The sequence below is a fragment of the Syngnathus scovelli genome, chromosome 11, assembly GCF_024217435.2.
Source record: "Syngnathus scovelli strain Florida chromosome 11, RoL_Ssco_1.2, whole genome shotgun sequence".
NCBI classification, from domain to species: Eukaryota; Metazoa; Chordata; class Actinopteri; order Syngnathiformes; family Syngnathidae; genus Syngnathus; species Syngnathus scovelli.
Window position 1 is genome coordinate 2,300,028 of NC_090857.1, and position 19,950 is coordinate 2,319,977.

General features: G+C 48.5%; 2 protein-coding genes and 1 long non-coding RNA gene across 5 annotated transcripts; 1 reads left to right on the forward strand and 2 right to left on the reverse strand.

Moving 5' to 3' along the window:
* Positions 1-108: 108 nt before the first annotated feature.
* On the reverse strand, positions 109-10,985 carry tasora (transcription activation suppressor a). The gene is made up of 28 exons (XM_049732942.2): positions 10,317-10,985; positions 9,602-9,747; positions 9,243-9,335; positions 9,064-9,136; positions 8,797-8,888; positions 8,590-8,721; positions 8,389-8,519; positions 8,278-8,309; positions 8,091-8,196; positions 7,907-8,013; positions 7,712-7,815; positions 7,316-7,388; positions 7,141-7,215; positions 6,887-7,065; positions 6,556-6,795; positions 6,313-6,493; positions 6,089-6,217; positions 4,935-5,092; positions 4,718-4,859; positions 4,148-4,516; positions 3,131-4,056; positions 2,888-3,010; positions 2,505-2,664; positions 2,322-2,430; positions 2,000-2,175; positions 1,705-1,845; positions 1,140-1,542; positions 109-972 (listed from the first exon to the last, which is right to left on the reverse strand). The coding sequence occupies exons 1-28, from the start codon at positions 10,588-10,590 to the stop codon at positions 675-677; spliced, it is 5,172 nt and encodes a 1,723-aa protein (XP_049588899.1). The 5' UTR covers positions 10,591-10,985; the 3' UTR covers positions 109-674.
* A 226-nt stretch (positions 10,986-11,211) lies between these two features.
* On the reverse strand, positions 11,212-19,526 carry arhgef3 (Rho guanine nucleotide exchange factor (GEF) 3). Of its 3 annotated transcripts, XM_049732976.2 has the most exons (13): positions 19,225-19,526; positions 18,104-18,161; positions 16,201-16,263; positions 14,141-14,248; positions 13,765-14,076; positions 13,311-13,373; positions 13,148-13,244; positions 12,991-13,067; positions 12,560-12,817; positions 12,294-12,464; positions 12,034-12,223; positions 11,674-11,919; positions 11,212-11,604 (listed from the first exon to the last, which is right to left on the reverse strand). In XM_049732976.2, the coding sequence occupies exons 1-13, from the start codon at positions 19,257-19,259 to the stop codon at positions 11,444-11,446; spliced, it is 1,839 nt and encodes a 612-aa protein (XP_049588933.1). In that variant the 5' UTR covers positions 19,260-19,526; the 3' UTR covers positions 11,212-11,443. The 3 variants fall into 3 exon arrangements, with proteins under 3 accessions (XP_049588933.1, XP_049588934.1, XP_049588932.1); XM_049732977.1 differs by lacking the exons at positions 18,104-18,161; positions 19,225-19,526 and adding an exon at positions 17,127-17,306; XM_049732975.2 differs by lacking the exons at positions 16,201-16,263; positions 18,104-18,161; positions 19,225-19,526 and adding an exon at positions 14,566-15,423 and having other exon boundaries at positions 11,212-11,919.
* On the forward strand, positions 17,708-19,435 carry LOC125976959 (uncharacterized). The gene is made up of 2 exons (XR_007484527.2): positions 17,708-18,177; positions 19,186-19,435. It is a non-coding gene; the product is annotated as an uncharacterized lncRNA (long non-coding RNA).
* Positions 19,527-19,950: the final 424 nt, after the last annotated feature.

Consider the following 19,950-nt stretch of genomic DNA (forward strand, 5'->3'; position numbering starts at 1 on the left):
GCCTTCCTGTGTGTTTTCGGACATGCCTTGAGATGTTTCTGAGAAGTGTCAAATTTTCTACCTATCGGACAAAATCTTGACAATAAGCGGCCAAATCAAAGCAAAATGTCAAATTTACCTTTTTTTTTTTTACTGAGGTTTTAATGTGTAAAAAAAGTTAAAACAGTAGTAAAAAAAACCAACTTAAGTTAAAATCAATTCTCAACAAAACCTTTCTTGGGATCAAAACACAGTTCTCATGACGGTCCATTGTACGCTAACGTTTGTTTTGGAGTGAAGATACATTCGCCTCTGCGTTAGCAACGTGCTAACACCAAGGACGACAACAGTCTTAGAACAATGTCTACCAGTGATTTTTCCGTTCAAAGAACAAGCTTTAGGATCCACTTGAGCACCTGAGTGTCTTGTTTTTGCAGCGCCCCCTGCAGCCAGAACAGGTCAACACACCTGCCTGGTTTGTTAATTGTCACAACTTCTGGGGCGATGAGAAGAAAGTAGTTTAGTTGAGGGCAGGGATGTCCAACTTTGGTCCCCCCCCTTCCGACACACCCGATTCAAACGTCTCAGCAAGCTCTGAAGAAACTTGATAACGAGCGTGATCCTTTGGAAACCTCGAAACCATGCATGACAGCAGACCTCGATGACCAGGTTTGGACAGCCCTGCTTCAGGGGTCTTACATGCCATTGAAGCCCCCTCCTCCTCGCTGACAGTCCCAATACCCGCCGTACGCCCCTTGTTGTCCCGGAAAGCCCCACGTGGGGTACCTGTACGGGTCTGAACATAAATTGGAGTGTTGGGGATGCTGCTGATGTTGGTTCTGGTAGTTTTGGTAATGGTGGTTCTGGTAGTGGTTGGCACCCCTCCACCTTTGCTGGTGTTGGCTGAAAGTGGAAGGGGCACGGGACGAAGTCTGGCGAGGGCGCAAGTCCCTGTCCTGCTTTCGCGACCAGTTTGGATCAGACACTCTGCGTCTACAGGAGGAACGAGAAGGCCATCAAAACTAGAGGAGTGATGTTTTGAGAAGTCAGCTTGACTTTGCGAGTCATGTAGACCCACAAAACAGCCTTAAGAAGGCCCAGGTGACATGAGACAAGTAATTGGTTATTTTGGCAGGTTAGAAAGGGCTCCTTTGACTCACTCAATAGCGTCGCCCTCTACAGGACAGGCAGTTGTGCTGGAGGTGACTCGGTCATCTGCTTCTTTGGAACTTGAAGACCCCGCCGCCGCCGCCTCCTCTCTTCTGTCATCAGTGGAATCTGCAGCCGTCTTCTCATTGGCCGGTGGCACTGCCGGCCGCGCCGGCGAGGCTCCGCTCTCGGCGTCAGAACCCGGTTTCTGGTGCATCTCCGCTCGCAGCTGCGAGATGGCCATGTGCAGCATTTCAAGGTCTTTTTCCGAGTGATGGGTCTCACTTTCCGCCAGCGAAGCTTCCAAAACTTCCTGCTCCGAGGCGTCGGTGAGGCTCGGGTCGGGGTGGCGGGCCTGCTGCGCCGTGCCGCCGCCGTTCGTGTCGTCGTCGACACTCAACTTCCTGGTTATACCTAGTACGTAAATATGAAAGAGTCACATTGTAGGTAAAAATGTTCTAATGAATAAAATGATTTTGACATAAAAATAATTCTGTTGGTGATTTGAACTAGAAAAAATGTCTTTGTCTGCCCTAACGCTGATTTAAAGTAAATCAAAGAGCGAGGCGAACGGACCTTTGTCCGCCTGCGGGTCCTCGGCGACAGTCAGCTTGTTGTTGTGTTGGCCGAGTAGCGCGTCGAAACTGTGCAACATCTCATCCATGCCGGCTGCGATGATTCCACTCTTGGAGAACTGCATAAAGTCCAAACTATGCACTGAACAGACAAAAAAAGAAAAAAGATAGATGATGAACTCCTCCATAAATATAAAGACAGTACTGCCTAAGTTTGGGAGATAATAAAATAAGCATCACAGATGATCGTACCTAGACCTTTTGGATGCGCGTGTACAACTAGAATGGGAAGCTACCTTTGAGGAAGATGGTGTGTCTGAAGCAGGTGTGACGGGCTTGATGTTGGATGAGACAGTGGAGGTTGGGCGGCGACTGTTTATCATCGCAGTGATGCTGCGGCAGGAACTCCACGATCTTCCGCTGGTGGTGCTCCATGACCACACCCAGCAGAGCGGCGGCGTCGTTCCGGAACCTGCCCGTCCACGGCACACAAAAGCACCTCGTCATGCCGCCTCATGTTTTTTCACGTCGGCTTGGGAGTCTGGCTGGTTAGCCGGACCAGCAGAACGGGTCCGCCGAGAGAACGTTCCACCAAGGCATCTGTGGGCAAATTTGTACCTGGCCTGTTCTTGAAGTTTCTTGAGGGGTCTGCTGTGAATCTTCCACCTCCAAACATTTTCCGGAGAGTTGCGTTGCCACAGGAGCGCCAATAGGGCCTCCAGTTGATCTGCAATGAGAGAGAGGCCATCAGCCAAGTCACGGCGAGCAGACGCCATCCTCCCCCCCGTTGACACATCCTACCGGAAGTGACCATGTCGGGATTGAGGACGAAGTCTTCGGACAGGACGCAGCCGCCGCTCGCTAACAGCTCCTCGCACGTGTTCGTCTTGAGGTCCTCCACTGTGTCGATGCCTAAGAAGACCACCGAGCGGTGCTGCTTGAGCGAAACCAGTCCCGGAATCTGAAAAGGATAATGCCTGCAAATGTTGGGGGCAATTTCAAACAGGAAACACCTGCCGTCATGAGCAGACCCAAAAAAAGCCTCAAGAATAAAAATAAATAAATAAATAAATAAATAAAGAAACAGTAAGGCTGCCATCTTGCTCCCACCGTTGGATTTTCTCATGCCGCTTTTCTGACTTAGTCACGGCATCAACATGTAAATGCACCAATGTCATCATCACCTCGTGAAGGTGCTCGGCTATGTCTTCCTTCTTGATGACGACCAGAAGTTTGCCATCGGAGACTTCTTGTTTTAAGAAGGAAACGGGATCTTGCTCCGTGTACCCCTGCTGCGTGAGGTACTCCTACAACATGCACACACGGGAAGACACGAGTCAAAGTGCAATTGTAACATTTCTCTGATGTTGAGGAGAGAGAGAGAAAAAAAAAAGAACCCCGTCTGTGCATGACGCCACCATCATTACCTTGACGTCCCTGACCAGCTGGTCGTCCGGCTGGACGGCGTGCACGTAGAACTGCATCACAGAGCTCCTCTGAACATCCTTAATGATGTCACACAGGTTGCTGAGCACCTCGGGCCTCAGCTGCCGGATGACGCTGCTCAGCGCCTCCGCCGGCGGGAGGAAGAGGGCATCCGGGCCAGGTTCCACGCCGGACATCGGCAGTTCCGAAGACGTGGAGACGCAGTTGGATTGCATGGAATGAGCGGGGGATGCTTGGTGGTTCGTGTGCAAGTCAACCGAGGGGGGTCGAGGGGCAGCGTGAGGCGGAGGGTCCGAAAGCTGTTCACCGAGCAGCGTCGGTCGCCCTGCTTCATTTTCTCTCGCTGCCTCGGTTTGTTCCGTTTCATCTTCGTCGGTTCCGGCCCTGATGCTGGACACGAAGGCACCGACGACGTTGGCGAGCGCAGACTCGGGCTCGTGGCTTGCTAGGTGGTCCCGCAACATGCTGCTGAATCCCTCCTGCAGTGAGCTGACATATCCCTGGAACGGCGGACCCTGGTGGTACGGCGACACGTACTGGGAAAAGGGCCTTACCAGCGGCGGGGCGCCGCTCGGCGCCTCGGGCAAACGGTAAGGCGGCGTTTCGGGGAGTCTGCAATTGATGCTCTCCTCCCGCAAGAGGAGATGCAAGTCGGTGGAGAAGTGGCCCAGGTGACTGTCCAGGATGGCGTCGATGCCTCGAAGATCGGGGGGCGAGGAGACCAAAACCACGGCGCACTCATCCTCCTCCGAAGACACGGTCAAGTCGACCACGTCCGTGGCTTCCTTCTTCATTTCGGCAGAAGCCTGTGCGGAGGGCTCTTGATCTTCTCTGCCGTCGGTGTTGCGTTCTGCAGTTATGTTGTTCCGTGCCAACGTGTCACTCGAGACTTCACTCGACGCATCAGCTGCAGTGAGACAGAAAAAATAATAATCAGCGAGCTGCTTAATCCATGAATCTTTGCCAAAAAAGCTGTGAAAGAAAGTGCAGGGCCAAACCTTTGCATTCCCTGGAGGCAGGGGGAGCAACCTGCTGCTGGTCATCCGCATGGCTTCTTTGCTCTCGAGGCAGCGATGCCTGACACCGGTCGGGCGAGGACAGGATGGATGGGAACCCGGTGGGAGAAGGGGGACGGCGGGCTTCTGGGGGCTCAGGGGAAGGGCAGCAGCCGGGCGAGGCAGGGGGGCTGGGCTCAGGCGAGGGAGCGGGGCTGGGCTCAGGCCACGGGCTCCGAAGGGGACTGGCCCCGGGGGATGAGATGGGGCTGGGCGAGGGCGCTTGCTCCGGCAGGGGTGCCGTGGCGCCATGGAGGCGAGGGTCCTGGCGGGGGTTCTGCTCCCTCGACGCATTCTTCTCGGAACGCAGACCTGCGCATCAGACAAATGGGGACAAGATCTTATGCATCACTGTCAACACACAGTCGTTTTTTAATTTTAGTTGAGAAAATAAAAAGCTCTATTGTGTGTGTTGACCTTGCTGTATGACATATTGCAAGGCTGCTGTGGATTCGATCGATTCCACGAATGCAGCTTGACGATGACAGAGGCGCAGCTGCCACCTTCGTTCACCTGTGATGGGGATGAGTCTCCACGGGATGTCCTCGTCGTGCGTTCTCTTCCCCACGCCGATTCCTTCTCGCGGATCGTGATGGTAACCCTCGCCGCCGGGACTGAATCCCTCCAGACTACTCACGCTGCCCGCCATCTGCTCCTGCACACGCCCGGCGTTTAACGAGAGCGTCTCCACGAGAGCAGACAGAATTGCGGCCGAGGGTCTCCGGCCTACCTCCAGCTCGTCCTGCTTCCTCAGGTCGATGTCACGGTTGGCGGGCAGACCCATTTTGGCGGCCAGCCGCTCGAAGGGGGACGACTCGGCCCGGCCTTTCTCGCAACCGTTGCCGCTATGGGTTCTTTGCGGTGCAACTCTGGCGGCCTGCTTGAGACCTGGCGGAAGACATTTGTCCCGTTAGTGGCAGCGTGACTTAAATTTTCACTTTTACCCCTTTCTTTTTTGTTCGTCAAATTTTATATTTATAAATATTCATTACAGTACATTTTATTTGCTTTGCAGGGAGTACGTGGAATATATTAGCCTTGCAAGTCTTTATTTATTGCTCAATTTATTACTCATTTCAATATCTTGAGGGAGAAAAACATGCGCCTATTTACCGTAATTTCCGGACTATAAGCCGCGGCTTTTTTCCCAAATTTTGAACCCTGCGGCTTATAGTCAGGTGCGGCTTATATAAGATTTTTTCCGTGATTTTTGTGATGACTTGATCACTTTTATACACTCGTAAAAAGGCTGTGGACCACTGTTGTGCGGTATCTTGAAGAAAAAAACAACAAAAATACTATTTTAAAACACTACTATGGCTGCTGCTTATTCTGGCTGTGTTGTTTGTGACTATTATGAGCTTTAGTAGGAATGCACACTAGGTTACCTGCGTCAAAGGGCTCTAAACCCTTTCTCTTACTCTGCCATGTGACTCAGAGTGGCGCTGTTTGGACCATCTGCATAGTATTAAAACCCAATCAATCAGCATTTAAATTCAATTCTTCTGAAATTTTGCTCGCCAAAAACAAGTTGTAATGAATGTGAACTTTTAATGCATTTCATTCAGAAGGTTACTTTGAACCCTGAGGCTTAAATGGCGGCGCGGCGTATTTATGGATTTTTACGGCTTTCTGTGTACTGTCTTTCTTTGTAAAAAACTCATGTGCACGTGCGGCTTATAGTCCGGTGCGGCTTATGTAAGAAAAAAACTAAAATATCCCTGAATTTTAGCTGGTGCGGCTTATAGTCCGGTGCGGCTTATAGTCCGGAAATTACGGTACTTATTTATCCTCATTCATCGTCCTTTTATTGGAAATCTTCTTTAAAAAAAAATATCCGGGCAGTGTAACAAAAGGTTAAGCAGTCTTCAACAAAATACTCGCCTGTCAGCAGTTTGCGAAGTCTGCCAGCGAGCTCGGATCCGTCCTCCTGCACGGCCACGCCCGCCAGACCAACCGACTCGATGGCGAAGGCGAGCGAGCCGGGGAGTGCTGCAGTTTGCCTGCCCTCCACTGCCAGGCAAATGCAGAGAAATATAAAAATGTCTGACATAAAATCGGTGCACGCAACATTCTTATTGAAGTTGAAAGCTGTGAAGCGGCCTCACCCGGACTCTTCTCCGACGGCTCTTGTGAGGCCTTCAAGTACTTGAGCGCTCGCTCGGCCACCCTTTGCTCCATCCTTCGTTTTCCCGCCATTGATTTGGGCTCTCCTCGCACCTCCTCTCGCTTCACCTCGTTCTCGGCGTTCCTCTTGCAGGTCATCACCAAGTCCATCAGTTGCTGCAACTGAACACTGACGTGATGCAACTGCATTTTCTTTGCACTTATCTTATTCCAAATTTGGTTACCTTGTGGGTGTTGCTGCCGGATGGCTCTTGCCCCTTCCTGGGCCCCGGAAGCTCCAAGCGCGTGCAATGGAGCGCCACCATCTTGGAGGCATGAGTCGCTGCCAGCTGGTAGCGGGCCGGATTGTGAAGGTACGGGCGCATGAAGCCGTCCGTGCTGAGCCGGTGACGTTTGGGCGCCGGAGAGGCAGCAGCTTTCTCGTCGGCTTTGAGGTCGTACTCGCCCATGCGGTACACTGGCACCTGCGAGTGTTTGGGGGGGATTTAGGATTCTTTTCTGAAACTTTTGAGGAGAAACGAGCGCCCCTGCGTCAACGTGGTGGCTAAGGAGCACCTTGCCGTCCTTCTGGCCGACCAGGTACTCTTGCGCTTGCAGCTCCACGCCGGTGGAGAGCTCCGAGGCGGGGTGGGTGTGGCTCTTGACCAGGGCGTGATGCAGCGCCGGGATGAAGTGCTTCAGTCCTGCTATTCCGCCGTTGCTGAGGTCGCGGCAGGGGGTGGCACAGCTGGATGCTAAACAAAGCAAAGAAATGATCCTTCTACGTTTGTGGCATGGCATGGCGTGGCAGTGTTGTGTTTGTTCCTCACCGGATTTGTGCACATCTCTGCTCTCAGGGAAGACGAACAAGGCCTGGAGACGTCGCTTCCAACTCTCCCCTCTCTCTGAACGCGTCACACGTGGAAGATGAGTTACATCATTCAAGAATTTAACTAATAGGAAATTACGATGGGCATCATTGAATGCGATGGTCTGGCTTTTTACCGGAGGGTGTGACCATCTGAGCGCTGGACAGCAGGAAGAGGAAGCCTCGCTCAGTCAGTGTGCTCACCAAAACCTGCACAGGCGCGTGAGTTTTTAATATCTTACGATGCTTTTGTCAAATATTTTTCTCTTACATTCACATTTGTCTGTCAAATATTTATGGAATTCTTTTTTGGTGTATACATTTTATCTTTCTAATCTTTTGGTCAAATATTTAATTCAGGATTTAGTTAATTGTATTTCTTCGAAATAGTCTATTTTTTTCTTCAGTTTTTTTTTTTATCCTTTCTGTATTTGTGTTTTGTTTGGAGTAGCACTAAAGTACATAAATTTGAAGCTAAAAAGCAGAAGTTGCTGTTCTGAATTTATCCACAGCTATTTAACTAGGCCACTCACCACTCCCTTGTCCTCCAACTCCTGCAGCAGCCTGCTCATGTTGTTGCTGGAGCGACTTCGGTCCACCACCTCCAGCAGGCTGCAATGATGCCCCTGCATCACGACTACACAAAGATGGACGATCGGTTATGACATCACATCGTCTGCTTCGCAGCAGCACAATTGAAAGAACATTGCGTGCTGCGTTTGCGTCACCTTCCTTGTTGCTGCTGCCATAGTGGTTGTAGGAGAAGAGCTCAGGCGGGAGGAGCTTGACCACCTCGTCCAGCCTCATCAAGCGTCCCAACTTTAGCCTGTCGGGTCTGGATGACCAAAAGAACTCATCTCTGACAGTGTCTGACAGTGTGACGCAATCAAGTTGCTACCAGGATCTACTCACAGTTTGTGTGGGAGGAAGGCCAGCGATGAGGAGCGCAGGGAGACGGGAAAGACCATCTTGCCGTTGTGCACCAGGTCGCCACTCCACACGGTGAACTGCACCGACTCTGGAGGGACGAGACGGCACGCGGCCATTTTGTACCATCGGATGCCTTCAAGCATGAAATTAAAAGAGGGCAATGGCTCACCTTTACTGGCCGCTCCTGGCCAGCTGTTTGTCCTGTGCCACAAAAACAGCAGCGGGTTTGAAATGTGTCAAAATGGATGTCAAGGTGAACATCTGGCCGGCGTGCCCTTACCTGACAGGGGCCAAAGGCATGCTGGGAAGCGGTGAGTCTTTGCCTTTGTAGTGGAAGGAGACCACGGCGTACGGGCACACGTGGCGGGGGCGCTTTTTCAGCTCGTCAAAGTCGTACTCGTAAAAGTAATGCTGGGAATTTCAAACGGCGTGAGTGGACACGTAAGACATGGTGACGAGATGAGCCTCCGTATTTGCTCACTTGGGTGTACTCGAAGGCGCGGTAGGAGCTGACTGACGTGACCTTGCTGACATTCTTGGACAGGTGGCTGTCGAAGCGTGGCGTGGGGTCCAGCACGTTCTTGATGTTCTCGTAGATGCTCTTCACTTTGCCCTGAAAACGCACAGGCACCCAACGTTCAGCAGCGACACTCAAAACGCCCGCCGGCTGAACCGCGCGACGACTCACCTTCATCACTTTGAAGACGATGATCTGACCCGAGGCTCCGTGGTGGAACGGATGAACCTGAATTAAATCAGAATACCTGCACAAATAGACCCCTGCAGAGCAAGAGAAGAAGATATATACATACATACATACACACACAAACAGACAGCGAGAGACAGAGCGTGCGTGTGTGTGCGTCCAAGTGTAAAACAGAGACAGATGGCCAAAAGACAGAAAGAGAGATGAGCCACCAAGATTGTCGAGTTAAATTTGATGTTTGGCTCGTACCTTTATTGGGGTCTCCCAGGCCCGACTGCCAGTTTTGACCCACAATCAGGCCTTTCTCGCACAGCCATGGAACCTACACAAACACAAAAGCATCAGCACACACACACACACAAATGAAAATAATGCATAAGAAGGCAACTTGTGACTGTACGTATTGCAACATTATTTACAACGCTTACCTTGGCCTCGTCGGTCAAGAGGAAACAGTAACTCTCCTCCAGCTCCTTATCTGTCCGGCCCTCCGCCTTCATCTCCCTCCTCTTCTCTACAAACTGACACGAACACACACAAAGAAAACATCCTGTCAGCTCCCACACACCAATTTGTCACATTTCTGCGTGTGAGATGAAAAAAATTATTTCCTGAGATTAAAACAAACACAAAGTAGACATCCTGTCAGCTCCCACACACCAACCTTTCACATTTATACTTTCCTGGGATTAAAAAAAAGTACTATGTTAATAAGTAACTTCTTCAGATATATATCTTTTTAATCTTACTCCATCAAGGAGGTGTAGAAAAGAATGCTCGCTCGCACCTCCTTCTCCAGCTGCTCGCTGTGGACCAGTCGCATGCCGCTGTAGGTGAAGCAGGCTGCCGAGGCCGCATCCACGTGGCCTGCCGTCAGGATGCTCTTCACGCCCTCGTATTCCCGTGACTCACTGGAGATATGCTTCAACAGAGCTGCAAAAATGACAATAATAATGGCTTCCATTTTCATGGCACCTCTCAAGAGAAGGCAGTGATGGATGCTAATTCCTAGTGAGAACATAGTCATCTTTTTGAATGACAGCGCCATACTCGTTTTGCTTTAGTGAGCACATTATTTTTATTGGTGAATTGCAATTTAGTCCTTAAGACTTCATTTTAAAACACACTTGGGTGTTTAATGAACCTCTCATAACCCCCATGGCCAAGCCAAAGTAGAACCAAAACAAAAATGTCCCCTCTAATGTCGCCACCAGTTTTGATAGTTGTCAACCGTTTTCTGGTCGCACACTATATTTAAAACTGTTAGGAACTGTTTGTGACCTTTTAGAAACATTCACTGCGTCTTAAAGTCTGACGAAAAAGGTTACGCCTGGACCATGGATCAAAGTTGTCCCCAATTCCAAAACATGAAAGTCATTAAATTGTTAAAACTCCAAAGCTATCTGGTTAGCATCTCCTCACTGAGACGTGTTTTGCTTTTAAAACGCTTTAATATGAACAAAAATGATAACTGCTCGGTCTCGGTCCGCTACCTGACCCACCTTTCTTCTCCTTCTTGGGGATTTGGAATTTGTCGGGCTCTTTCGGCATGTGCCGCTGGTGGACAACTAGTGACGACCGCCGGACGGACGACTGTGCTCCAGGGCCAGCACTGGCGCCTGGAGCAGCCTCAACTCCGCTGGGAAGGGGCTTTCCGTGGGTCGGGACGAGCGCACTCGCGCACTCGCCATCTTGCGCGCTAACACTAGCCCCGCGGTAGTCCGAGGACACCCTCCTCGGCGGGTACGGCACGCGTCGGGCTACACCGAATTCCATCGCCTCCGACCCGATCCTAGCCCTCTTCGCAAGCTGCACAGAGACGCCGTCGTCGTTCGTTTCTTCTCGTAGGAATCCGCGTCAGGGTGGCAGTGGCATCGTCGTAAACACAACCGACTCCATGTTTTCGCCGAGTACTTCTTCGCTGAGACTTAGGCGCAGATTGAGTGCGGAGTCATAGTGTGCTGCCATCTGTTGGACGTGTCTTGCAATGACATCATTGGCAGCTTAGTTTTCCCAGTGTTGCGCTCGGTTTTGTTCCCCTTGCCGCGGAATACTGGTACATAACCTTAACACAGATGGATGAACTTTGACCTTATGTGACATGAACCCATTGAATAGAAATAATGACCTATTCGGATACCTCTAATGGGAATATTGTGCCCTCATTAGGATGAAAAGCTTCCAAATGGATGGATTTTATGAAGTTGATGCAGTCACGTGACACATGACAGATGGCTTTATTCCGACATAAATTTTAATATTACAGCAATTCCACCAATACACAATAAGGGGGTGGGGTCAAAATGGCAGCGTTTCCACGCTTTTAAGGTGACTACAGTCAGTGGGTCTGGTTTAAAGTCTCTTTGGTATTGTTGTCCCTGGTTACCATGGTAATGGTATTATGTATTCTATGTGCCCTCTCTGCATCCATTGCAGCCTGGTCATCCTGGAAGAGGGATCCTCCCATCTGTGGTCAAGGTTTCTCGTTTTTCCCCTGATCATTTTTTTTTTTAGTTTTTCCTTGCCCTCAGGGGATGTTTGAGAATAATTGTAAATTTTTTGTATATGTGAAGCCCTTTGAGACTTGTTTGTGATTCAGTGCTATATAAATAAACTTGACTTGCAAACATCAGCATCGTACGTACTCCTCGTCATTGTTGAGCGCCTCCTCCATTTCCTCCTCAGCATCACCATTGTGGCTCTCACCAATGTCATTCTCCATTTTGACCTTCAGCTCGACCTGTCCCGTCTCCATGCCCGGAGCCGCCTCACTTCCTGTGTCTGCTTTTCCTGCCAGACAGGGATTATCGGGTTTAAGCATTTGTACCCTCACGTGTAGCAGGTCAGTTTTGTTCTCACCTTCCTCATGCAGCCTTTTATTGTCCTCCGTCTCCGGGTCCATCCCCTCCTGTGATTCCAGCTCCGCCGTAACTTCATCTGCCGAACACGAGGCGTCTTGGCGTGCCGTTTGGGCCTGTGCCGCCTCCTTGGCCTGGCGGATGCAGTTGAGCCACTGCTGCTTGTTGAAAGCGTCGCTGGCCTGGAAGCAGTGACTCTGTAGTGCTCCACCCGAAACCCGGTATGACACGCGGAAGAAGTTCTTTGCTGCCGGGACACAAAACATGAGGTGCTTACGCGGGGCGTCGGAACCGCCACGTAACGATCAAAGTCTGAGGCCGTCGCTAGCTTTGAGACTTTTAGCGTGGTGTTGCTACTGACTGCGCTCGTTGTTGCTGAAAGCTCCCCGGATGGAGCCGCCCACTCTCATCTCGCCGTCCTCCAGGTCCTCCAGGTCCAGCTGGCGGATGGGGATGGGTCGCCGGCACAGCTGGTAGCTGACGGGCTGCTCGTTGAGCGCCACAGCACGGGTGATGACCAGCACGTCTTGGAACAGGAACACGTGGAGCTTCTACGTATGGAAGGAAAAAGTCAAACGGTGCCTCAGCATTTGTGGTGGAGCTGTCGAAGGTTTCGCTGACCAGTCCTCTGTTGTTCTTGAGCTCGCCGTGGCAGCTGAGCGTCCTGGAGCGTTGAATGAGGGCGTCCCTGTGGTCCACCTCGGTGTAGAGCAGCCGGTCCTTGTAGAACTGACACTCAGACTCGCCTGTGTGCCTGTTGATGTCGCCCACCAAGCCTTGGACCAGCAGCATCTGTGAGGATGTTGAAGGGAAAATGATTAAAAAACTAAAATCAGCATTTATCAGTTCTTCTCCTCCATTTGTATCAAGTCAGGCTTTTCCCTCACCGCCTGGTCCAGATGTGGCCGGTCCGGGTGATGGTCAGGCGTGTGCTTGAGGATCTCGCGCAGAAGCAGCGGGTACTTGACCACCCGGCTGCGCGGGATGTCCAGGAAGTTCCACAGGTCCAACTTCCTGCTGAAGGGCGACTGCTGGCAGCGCTGCAGGAAGTCCTGTACCCGCAGGTTCTGCTTCTTCTGGTCCAGCAAGGCCTTGGCCCAGACCTGGTTGCTGCAGTATGCCGTGTACGATGACAGACACGGCAGCTGCGCACGCACACGCACACATATCAGCGGAATCATTTGCTGACGACGACACTTTTGATACATGACAACATTCATGCCGTGTTTTTGCTCTCCATCCCGTCCATGACCGACTTGCTACTTGTTTCTACTCCTTTAAAATGGTCTCAAACCCAAAAAGTCAACATTTCCCTCACCCACTCGGTCAGGATCTGTCCGACATGTTCCGTAGACCCGTCTGGGTTCCTGGCTTGGCAGAGGCGACTCAGCAGGTCTGAGGACGGACAAAAATGCTGGCTCAGCACCTGGGTGTCGGCACGTCGACTGGATCAGGACATCCAGCGCGTGCACTACCTTCATGAAGAGGGATCAGTGAGTCCAGAGTACTGAAGATCTGGTTCAGTTCTTGCTCGGTCATGATGGACAGCGTCAGCATGGGGTCGTGGTAAGCCTGCAAAACGCATTATGATTGGGACTGGTTGTATCTGTAGAAAGAATTCAAAAGTGTTTTGTTTACCTTTTTCGCCAATTTGAGATCATCCACCAGATCTTGCTCGCCCTGAGCCAGCTCAAAAATGGCCTGCAATGTAAACAATTTGTCATTAGTACAACAGAAATTGTTTTATATTCATTTAAAAATAATTATTTTATCATTATTTTCTCAATATTTCCAGTTTTTGTAATTAAAATATTTGTTTTAGAAAAAAATCAAACTGTCAAAATCTCCTATCAACAAGTGATGGGGGTAGGATCCATTTTCTGATTGGCTGGATGACAAATATTTCAGATTCATATTTCAAAATCGAAATCAAAAGGATTTCAACAACTGTTTAGTTTATTTCAAACCCATTTGAGGATCTGAAAGCTCACAGAGTACAAAAATAGAGATTTTCTATAATGCTTCCAATTTTGGCACACACAAAAACATTGGCTGCTTAAATGTAAAGGTTTAGTATGATATGAAAAGTGACCTCCTGTCGCTTGATGTCTTTGGGGCTGAGCGTTTGCGTCGCCCCCAAGTGGACATCGAATGTCTCGCTCCAAAGTTTGCTGTCACGACGCTTGGAGGCCGAGCCGGTCCCCGTGGCAACCCTGGATAGTGTGGAGCCAGAGGAAGAGGAAGTTGTGGAAGAGCAGGAGTTGGACTTGGCTGCTGAGGTCACCCGGGTCTTCATGGAGGAGGAGGAAGAGGAGGAGGAGAAGGAGGTGGCAGGAGCCCGAGGAGGAGGAAGAGGTGGCGGCGGCGGCGGAAGCGCTCGCTCTGTTCGGAAGCTGATGGAACGCTGTGGGAGTGCGTGTTTGTCAGAAGAAAAACTCGAAATAATGTTTTCGTTCTCGGAGGCTCACCTGCAGCGTCTGGCCGAACCTTTTGAGCGGCGCCGTCTTGATAGGCAGCAGGCTGGCTAGGGACGTCACCCCGGAGACCAACGCTTTGCTGCGCTTGGCACTCGGCTCCTGCAAAACAACAGAGACTACATAATATACGGCAATACGTACAAACACCACTAGATGGCAGTATCACTGCAAACGTCTGTTCCTTCTATAGTACGTGATCATTTTCTGATGATGAACCAACCAGCAGGGTCACGCTCAGGGTCACGGCAACCTTTGGACCGTGTTTGCCAATGAAACGGAACATTAGGTGCATGGACGCAATACATTTATAATCATCGGGAATCCACAGAAGAAGAAAGTCAACTAGTGTCAAGACAAAAAATAAAATAAAAAAATACTCCAAAAGGAAACTTCTTTTTAAGCGTGTCCTACTGTACCGGCACTTGCTTGCTCTTGTGCTTGCTGATCTCCACAGACGACGTCAAATTCAAGCTGTGTAGCAGTAGACCCAAACGCTTCTGCCCGGCAACCATGATGCCCTCCCACAAAACCAAACAAAAAGTTGGCAATGATCACGAATCCCAGAGAACGGCAACAGCTCCAGTCTTCTGCCGCTTGTCACAGCAACATCTGGATCACGAGCGCTCACTCCCATCCCACCCGAAGCTTCTCTCTCTCTCTCACTTTGTGTGCGATGCAAGCTTTCTGCTGCCTTATCGTTTTTTTGTTCTCTGTGATTCAACACCTCGTCACTCTTTCACTGCCTCCCTTACTTCCTTCCTTCAATCCCACCTTTTCCTTACTTTCTCTCAGAATTCGGAGGAAAAGTGTCCTACTTTCCATCATAAAAGGATTTTTACTGTTGAGAGAAAAAAATCCAAGCAAAATCATTTGCACGTATTTAATTGTGCGCATGAGTGATATGAGGAACACAAGCGAGGCCATTGTGTCCCATTTTGAGCGATCTCCATCAATGGGGCAATGACTTGCCCCCGAGTCACCGAATCAGTGACCTCCCAACGTTGCCGTGTAGCCTCAGCTCAAAATGGCCACCGCGTTGACTCACCCGCCATTGACACTTTTTCGGGTTGTATTTAACCAACAACAATGGCCCAAGTCAATTACATGACCCAAGTCTATAAAATGAAAGGAGGCCTTGTGAGAGCCAGTAGAAGGGCTCCATGAAGAAGTGGCTCACAATTGTTTGCGTGCAAGCCAATAATTGCTCATGGAGCATGTGACCCGGCCTGGCAACATGTTCATTAAAAACTCATCAATAATGAATTTAGATGACCATGGCTGTGCAGCTCACGTGTCACTTTTGAAAGCTGCCCTGGAAAACTTGGGAAAGTGCATGAGCCAGGACAGTCCGAGATGAGGTCAATGATAAAAAAAAAAAAAAAAAAAAAAAAAAAAAAAAAAAAGGCTAGCTGGATGGGAAGTAGTAATTCAAGATATTTTTAATCAGGTACAGGAACGGAGTATAAACAAATTAAATCAATTACCAAATTGTCGAAAAAGATAAAATAATTGGCATTCAACATTCCTTAAAAAAAGCCAATGAAAAAAAAATGTTTTAATACAATAATAAAAACAAGAATTGACTGTCATTTTTCAAATGTACTAATTCTAATGAAGTAGTGACTAATTATTGAACACAATCAAAAGATCACACCAATGTGTCCATTTGTTATCTTACTAACTTTCAGTGAAGCCAATTATTTATTCAATGAGCTCAATGTATTTAGAAATATATTTACAATAAATATATTTTTCAAAGGAACGACAATGAGAACAATCTTGTCCTTGTGTTTATGAGTGAAGAGGAGTGAGGTGGTGGTGGGCAGGGGAGCATGCATCCTGTGCAGCTTTCAACAAAGTGGTAAACGCCCAGGAAGGAACTGGCGGCTGCACTAAAACTCCAAAAATACTCACATGTGCTCGACACGCCACATATGGGGACACAGGGACTGACCGCCTGCCCACCCACCTGAGACCCCCCCCAGTTCAAGTTGTTAGCATGATGCTAACACAGAGCAAGGAACCCAAGAATGGTAAAGAGCAGAACTTACATTGATGTCCAGAGTGCAGAGGCTGAGCGAGTCGGCATCTCTGCTGGCCTGCTTCCTCTTCTTCTGCAATGCACAAAAAGATTAAATTACTTTACAGTACAATCCATTGATTTCATCTAAAACTTTTTAACAAAAGATCATCGCAATATCTCACTGTTATTAAGAGGAAAGACAATTTAGAGTTTGGGCATTTTAACATTGAGTTGACACTCTTAATTTGGTTTTGCGGGCCACATAGAATGATGTGGTGGGCCGGATCTGGCCCGCGGGCCTTGACTTTGACACCAGTGGGCTACACCATCCTTGGATACCTTGGAAGCTTTGAACTAGCGGGAAATGGCTGATGCCTTTTCCTGCAGGTCGCCATGGCAACAAAACACAAAGAAAAACACAGCAACATGTGGGAAGACATCAGGAGAGGATATAAGGAAAGGACATAAACAGAGGAGCCATGTTGGAATCAAAACAAAGTCAGGAAGTTTTGTGTGTGTGAGGTCTTTGTTGTTTTGAACATTATGTAAGCTGACAGGTTTGACGCACGTCTTGGCTTCTGGTAGATCAATTAAGAAGTTAAAAAAAAATGAGATTCACGAGTTGGACTAACTAACGTGTTCTTCGCTCAACAAAGGAAAAACCAGGCGCTCATTTTTTTTTTTTGTAGTTCAAATGCTGATTTTCGTGTGATCGGAAAAAATCCTTTCACTGACTTGAGTTAGCGGGCTCCCGGGAAACACGGCACTCAGATAATTTGCTTGAACCGGTTGGTTAAATACACTGCAGATTCCAACGATTTGAATCAGTAATCAGGATTACCCGAAAAACACAAGGGACTCAAAAAACAAGTCATCAGTTACTCTCTCCAGGTAACCATGGCAACCCTGGTGACAAGTCCAAATGGTTCAGCTCTTTTGAAATTTGTGACTCACCCGATAGTAAAGGAACAGACAGCAGCCCATCATCGGCGCCTCGCAACTGACACTCGATTTGCAATTCAGACGCGGTCACATCGGATGCGGCCACACTACGCTTCCCTCTCCTTCTTCTTCTTGTCTTCTCGTCTCCCTCAACTGAGGATATGCCACGGCCTTCTTGTCAGGCGCTGACCAAAGAACAGGAACCCTCCAGCATTGTGCGCGACCACTGAGTCGGTTCCCGTCAAGCAAACAGGAAGTGACGGCGGCGCGGAGGAAAAATAGTCTAAAATTAGGAGCTCCGGGAGCCGCGGAGAGCCCAGCGCAAGGACAACAACAAGGCCATTAAGGAAATACCTTCATGTCCAAGCCAGGTTGACCCCGCTGACATGACATTTACCCTCAAGTCACAAACGGCCCAAAAGTCGATGGTGTCAGCCAATCACGGGAGACTTCAGCTCAGTGAGTATTGCGAGGATGACAGCGTTTAGCTTTTTAAAAACTCAGAATTCCAGTATTATGCAAAAAAAAAAAAAACGTGTCCTATAACATCAATGTCTTTTTTTTATGTAAAAACAACTTTTCTAGCTTGTATGACTGTTCGGATTTTAATAAATCAGCCGTGCAGTTCATTGAGCTTTTGTGTTGGTGACATTTTGAACGTGCAGCAAATTTTCATCAAGATATTTTCATTCCTGAGAACAAAAGGCTGCTCATGAGGGGGAAAATCACAAGTACACGTGCTGCTATTGTACAATTGGGCTGAGCTTGAGCTCATTAATTAATGAGTTAATATTAACTCTGGATCTAAAAAAAAAAAACCCAAAAAGAAAACAATAGAAGGAAAGGAAAGAGGCCATAATGTCGTTTTTGATCACTTTACAGTAAACTTACACCAGTGGACACAATCGAGGGGCAAAAGGTACTTAGTATACCGTGTACACGCGTGTGTGTGTGTGTATACATGTGTATTTGTGTGTGTTCTCACGTACCCCTCTGAAGTAGCGCTCATCTGAGAAGAAAGCGAAAGAAGACATTTTCTTTTGCGGCCTGAAGAGAGACAAAGGTAAAAAAATGAATGATATCATATTATCCATCTGTTTATTCGATCTGTTTATCAATAAACTTTATTTCTAACAAAATAAACTTTTCCCCCAGTTGGCAATAGCTTGGGATGAGTCAGCTTTAACTGCATTGCCACCTGGTGGCCTGCCATGGGAAGTGCATCAAGTTATGACATCACATATTTGTTAACCATCTATTTTCTAGAATTAGTCCTCATTCCCTCCCTCATCATTGTTGGTCCACATGGCGACCAATCACGCGTTCATTCACTTGTGCCAAAAAATTGATAGGCCACCGTTTGTTCATAAGTGACCTGACAATGGCTGGCAACTAGTCCATTAGTCGGAGCACATAGCAGGGAAGCAGTGGTGGAGCAGACCTGCCATTTGACGATTGTGTGAACAAACACATATTTCTTTTGCGTCGTTGAGTGGATAGACGGCATTCCTGCAGAGATGGGCGCGTATTCTGTGAGGCGTCTTCAGCGCTCTTTGCCATTGTCACCACTTGTTTGTATTTGAATCGCAACGTAACCGTCAAGTGCCAACCCACCTAGCCGGCCTGCTAAGATAACTATGCTGAGCTAAAATAACCTGAAAAATAGAATTAAAAACAAGACCAAAAGATCACAAAAATATAACAAATTGATAAAACTTAGTCATGGAAAAGGAAATCCATGACCCTCACGGGGTCGTATTCAAATTGTCCAAATTTCAAGCTCTCAACAAGAAAGCGCCTAATACTGTACGTACTGTGTAGCAATCGTGTGTTGTGTGCCTTTGAGGGGCGGGGCCTAGTGAGTGCAATCAGTTGTCCGCACGTGAGCGTCCGGTCTTGAGTGGTGGCTTACAGCAGCTCCTTGCCAGTGTTCTCATTTTACATTTGACTGTTTGTTTAGTTCGGCGCACATCAGACTATGTGTTCCATTACGATTTGAATTCGATTGTTATGATGATTATGACGACATGATGAATGGCGTTCATGCCTTTGTTTCTTTTTTTGATGACAGGGTGAACTTGGTCGGAAACATGCTTGAGCATTTGCTCACCTTGCGGGGGGCTGCCATCCACCACCTGCCTGCATGGGACGCCTCACTTGGGCCCCTCCTCGCTCACTTGCCTGCCAAAACCGCCAGCCGCCCCTCCACACATACAAAACAAAAACAACTGCAGCCCAACAAGTTCCACAACAAGTTCCACGTTGCGCTCAGAAAACGTCAAAATAGAAGAAAAGCCTTCGACGGCAGCTGGATGTCAAAGTTTGGGTCCAAAAGTCCGCCACGCTGGAAGAAGAACAAGAAGAAAGAAAAGTGAGTCAACTGTCAAGAAGCTGAATGACTCACGTCAGGCTAGAGGAATTCTGGGGGAGACACTTCCCATACACATTTTTACTCTTCACAAAATAAGAGCTGCAACTTCAAAAAAAAAAAAAAAAAATTCTACATTGGACCAAGAATCATTAAATCATGTTATATTTTCTATTGTTTTGATCGTGTGAGGAAAAAAACTAGTGAAAATAATTAGTGGGGAAAAAATGTGTAAAAAAATTAAATAGAAGGGGGGAAAAAATGAATTAAAGTACATATTTAAAATAAACGAGTAAAATTTGGCTTTGATTGTGAAGGCGGACCTTACGGCTGGACGTTTGCTCGAAGCCGCAATGACGCTCTAACGTCTCCTCTCGTCTCGTCTTGCCTGCTCAAAGCAAATCAAAGAAAGACAAGCTCGGCATGCTTCACTCCCCTCTCGGGCATTTGAGATTCAGTTCAAGTTCC

Coding starts and splice junctions, on each gene's coding strand:
- arhgef3 (XM_049732975.2), bottom strand. CDS start 14,661: ATGGTTGCCGGGCAGAAGCGTTTGGGTCTACTGCTACACAGCTTGAAT. Junction 12,465..12,559: donor GGCCACATCTGGACCAGGCG/GTGAGGGAAAAG, acceptor ACATCCTCACAG/ATGCTGCTGGTCCAAGGCTT. Junction 12,224..12,293: donor TCAAGAACAACAGAGGACTG/GTCAGCGAAACC, acceptor TTCCATACGTAG/AAGCTCCACGTGTTCCTGTT.
- tasora (XM_049732942.2), bottom strand. CDS start 10,590: ATGGAATTCGGTGTAGCCCGACGCGTGCCGTACCCGCCGAGGAGGGTG. Junction 2,176..2,321: donor AAACTTCAAGAACAGGCCAG/GTACAAATTTGC, acceptor GTGGACGGGCAG/GTTCCGGAACGACGCCGCCG. Junction 973..1,139: donor GTAGAGGGCGACGCTATTGA/GTGAGTCAAAGG, acceptor TTCCTCCTGTAG/ACGCAGAGTGTCTGATCCAA.